We start from the raw sequence: 2500 nt of genomic DNA on the forward strand, positions 1-2500 counted from the left end.
GCAGAGCTCGTCCCCCCACACCAGGCGCTGGTGTCTGCCCAGAACAGTGCTCCGAGTCTGGGACTGCTCCTCTGATTTTGCCCCGGGCTGCTGTGGTACTTCCAGACCCTGAAGGACAGAAGCAGCAACAGCAACAACAACCAGACCCTGCAGATGGACTCGACTGCTAATCCTGCAGCGTCCAGGCTGAGTTAGTGGACCCAAAGCTTCTACTGCGTCCAGTGCCTCCAGCCTCTCCGTGGGAATTTCACGCTCGCTCTCTGTCTCTGCGTAGTACAGGCACACAGAGGAACTTTTGCGCGGTGGGTGTTTTTGGAACTTTTCTAACTTCTTCAACTGAGCCCCTTCTCTACATTCACACATACTTTCTCTCTCTCCCTCTCTCTCCTTTTCTTTCTTTCTTTCTTTCTTTCTATCACTCTCTTTATTTTACTCTAAATCTTTCAAACTTTTCTCCCTCTCTATCTCCTTCCTTTTCCCTCCATCTGTCTCTGTGTTCTCATCCCCCCTCGCTCTCTCTCCCTCTGTGTTCTCATCCCCCCCCTCTCTCTCTGTGTTCTCATCCCCCTCTCTCTCTCTCTCTCTCTCTCTCTGAGTTCTCCATCGTGAGCATGTTACCGGCTGTGTTTGTGGTGTGTTGTGTCGCGGTTCTGCTGGGCAGCGGGCAAACTCAGGCTCAGGCTCAGGCTCAGGCACACGCTCAGGCACACGCTCAGGCACATGTTCAGGCTCAGGCTCAGGCTCAGGCTCATGCCCGGGCCGGATCCGCGCCGTCGGCGGGCCAAACCCCTGGCCAGGACTCGTCCTCCAACCCCTGGCGTCAGATGATCCAGTGGGAGAACAACGGTCGCGTCTTCAGCCTGCTCAACAGCGGCGCCGAGTACGTGCCGGCACGCACGCCCGAGCACGATGGCAGCCACCGGCCCCCTCCTGGCGGGACCCAGCGCCCGCCCGGACCCGGCCCGCAGGGCGGCAACGCCCGTCCGGCCAGGGCGCCCCAAGAGCGGCACCGAGACCGTCCGGGGCCAGGCGCGCCACCCGTTTGGGTTCGGACAAGTGCCTGACAACTGGCGCCAGGGCGTAGCGGTGGGCGCCGGCGCGGGCACCGGCACCCGTTTCAGGCCCTCCTCAGGCTCTTCCTCCTCCTCTTCCTCCTCCTCCTCCTCCTCATTCTCACAGCCGTCCTTCGGCGGGCCCCCGTTCCCAGCCTACCCGTTCCCAGCTCAGCAGCCTCCCTCCTACCCGCTGCCCTACGACCCCAGCATGGGCGAGCGCAGCTTTGAGCCACCCTTCCAGCGCCCGGGCACGGGCTACCCCGTGGGCACCGGCGCCGCCGGCTTCCCCCCCAGTGGCGGAGCAGGAGGAGGAGGGGGCAGCTACAGCTACAGCTACGCCGGCGGCATGGTGCCCGTCCCGCCGCGGGCATCGCTGGACTTTACCGACGACGGCACCGGGTACCGCTACTACTACGCGCAGTCGTACCCGGCCGCCCCCGCTGTGCCAGCTGTGCCAGCTGTGCCCGCCCAGCCGGCCCAGCCGCCCTTCAGCGACATCCTGGACAGACGCTACACGCACAGCCTCTACAACGAGGACTCTGCTCCGCCAGTGCCCGCAGCCGATGCCAACCAGGGGCCAGGCGTGGTGCCCGGTCAGCCGCCCGTGAGGAGCCCTCAGTACGAGCAGTTCCCACCTTTCGGCCAGCCGCAGCCCCCCTACATCAACCCCGTGCCCCCGGTACCCGTCGCCCGAAACCCGCTGGTGTCCAACTCGGCCGACGCCAACCCCAACGTCAACGTGGGCAGTGTGTACAGGCCGGAGCAGAGAGGTACGACACACACACGCTCTCACACACACATATATTCAAACACACGCAAACATATCCCAAACAAATCCCACACAAATGACACACATAAACATAACATTCATACATACATGCACATAACACACACACACACACACACACACACACACACCGCTGTTAGCAGTGAAATCGGGCTCTAATCTTACACACATCTGCTGGACATGAGTCAGGTCAATGTCGGATATCTGTTCCTGCGTCGGCTATTATAAAGGGAGTGTGTGTGCAATACATGTAGCATACGAACCCACACACACACACACACACACACTCACAACATATGTGAAGACATGTTTGAGATGATGTTGTGGTCTCTGTTGTTTCAGATCAGAAAGAGACCTCAAGGCTTATCACACAGCTTCATAGAGCTTCATACAGCTTTAGGCAACATGGGGCCAACACTGTTTGTGTGTGTTGAGGGGGTTGGGGGGGTATGTGTTCTGGTTCCCTATCCACAAAGCTCCTCTCAGTACAGACGACAGGAAGTGAAGAAAAAAGAGAAAAGGAGTGTAGACGCACTCTCTCTCTCAGACACACACACACACACACACACACACACACACACACACACACACACACACACAAACAGTCAGATAAAAAAAGAGGAGTACAAAAATGTGTTTCCTCTGCCATCAGTGTGTT

General features: G+C 58.8%; 1 protein-coding gene across 1 annotated transcript in view; it reads left to right on the forward strand.

Moving 5' to 3' along the window:
- The first annotated feature begins 568 nt into the window (after positions 1-568).
- loxl1 (lysyl oxidase-like 1) overlaps positions 569-2500 on the forward strand; it is a 29082-nt gene continuing 27150 nt past the window's right edge. The window contains 2 exon segments of the mRNA XM_048232355.1: positions 569-983; positions 985-1825. Coding sequence (XP_048088312.1) covers positions 612-983; positions 985-1825 — 1213 coding nt within the window. The 5' untranslated portion in view covers positions 569-611.

Source organism: Alosa alosa, chromosome 21 (genome assembly GCF_017589495.1).
Source record: "Alosa alosa isolate M-15738 ecotype Scorff River chromosome 21, AALO_Geno_1.1, whole genome shotgun sequence".
In the NCBI taxonomy this organism is placed as follows: Eukaryota; Metazoa; Chordata; class Actinopteri; order Clupeiformes; family Clupeidae; genus Alosa; species Alosa alosa.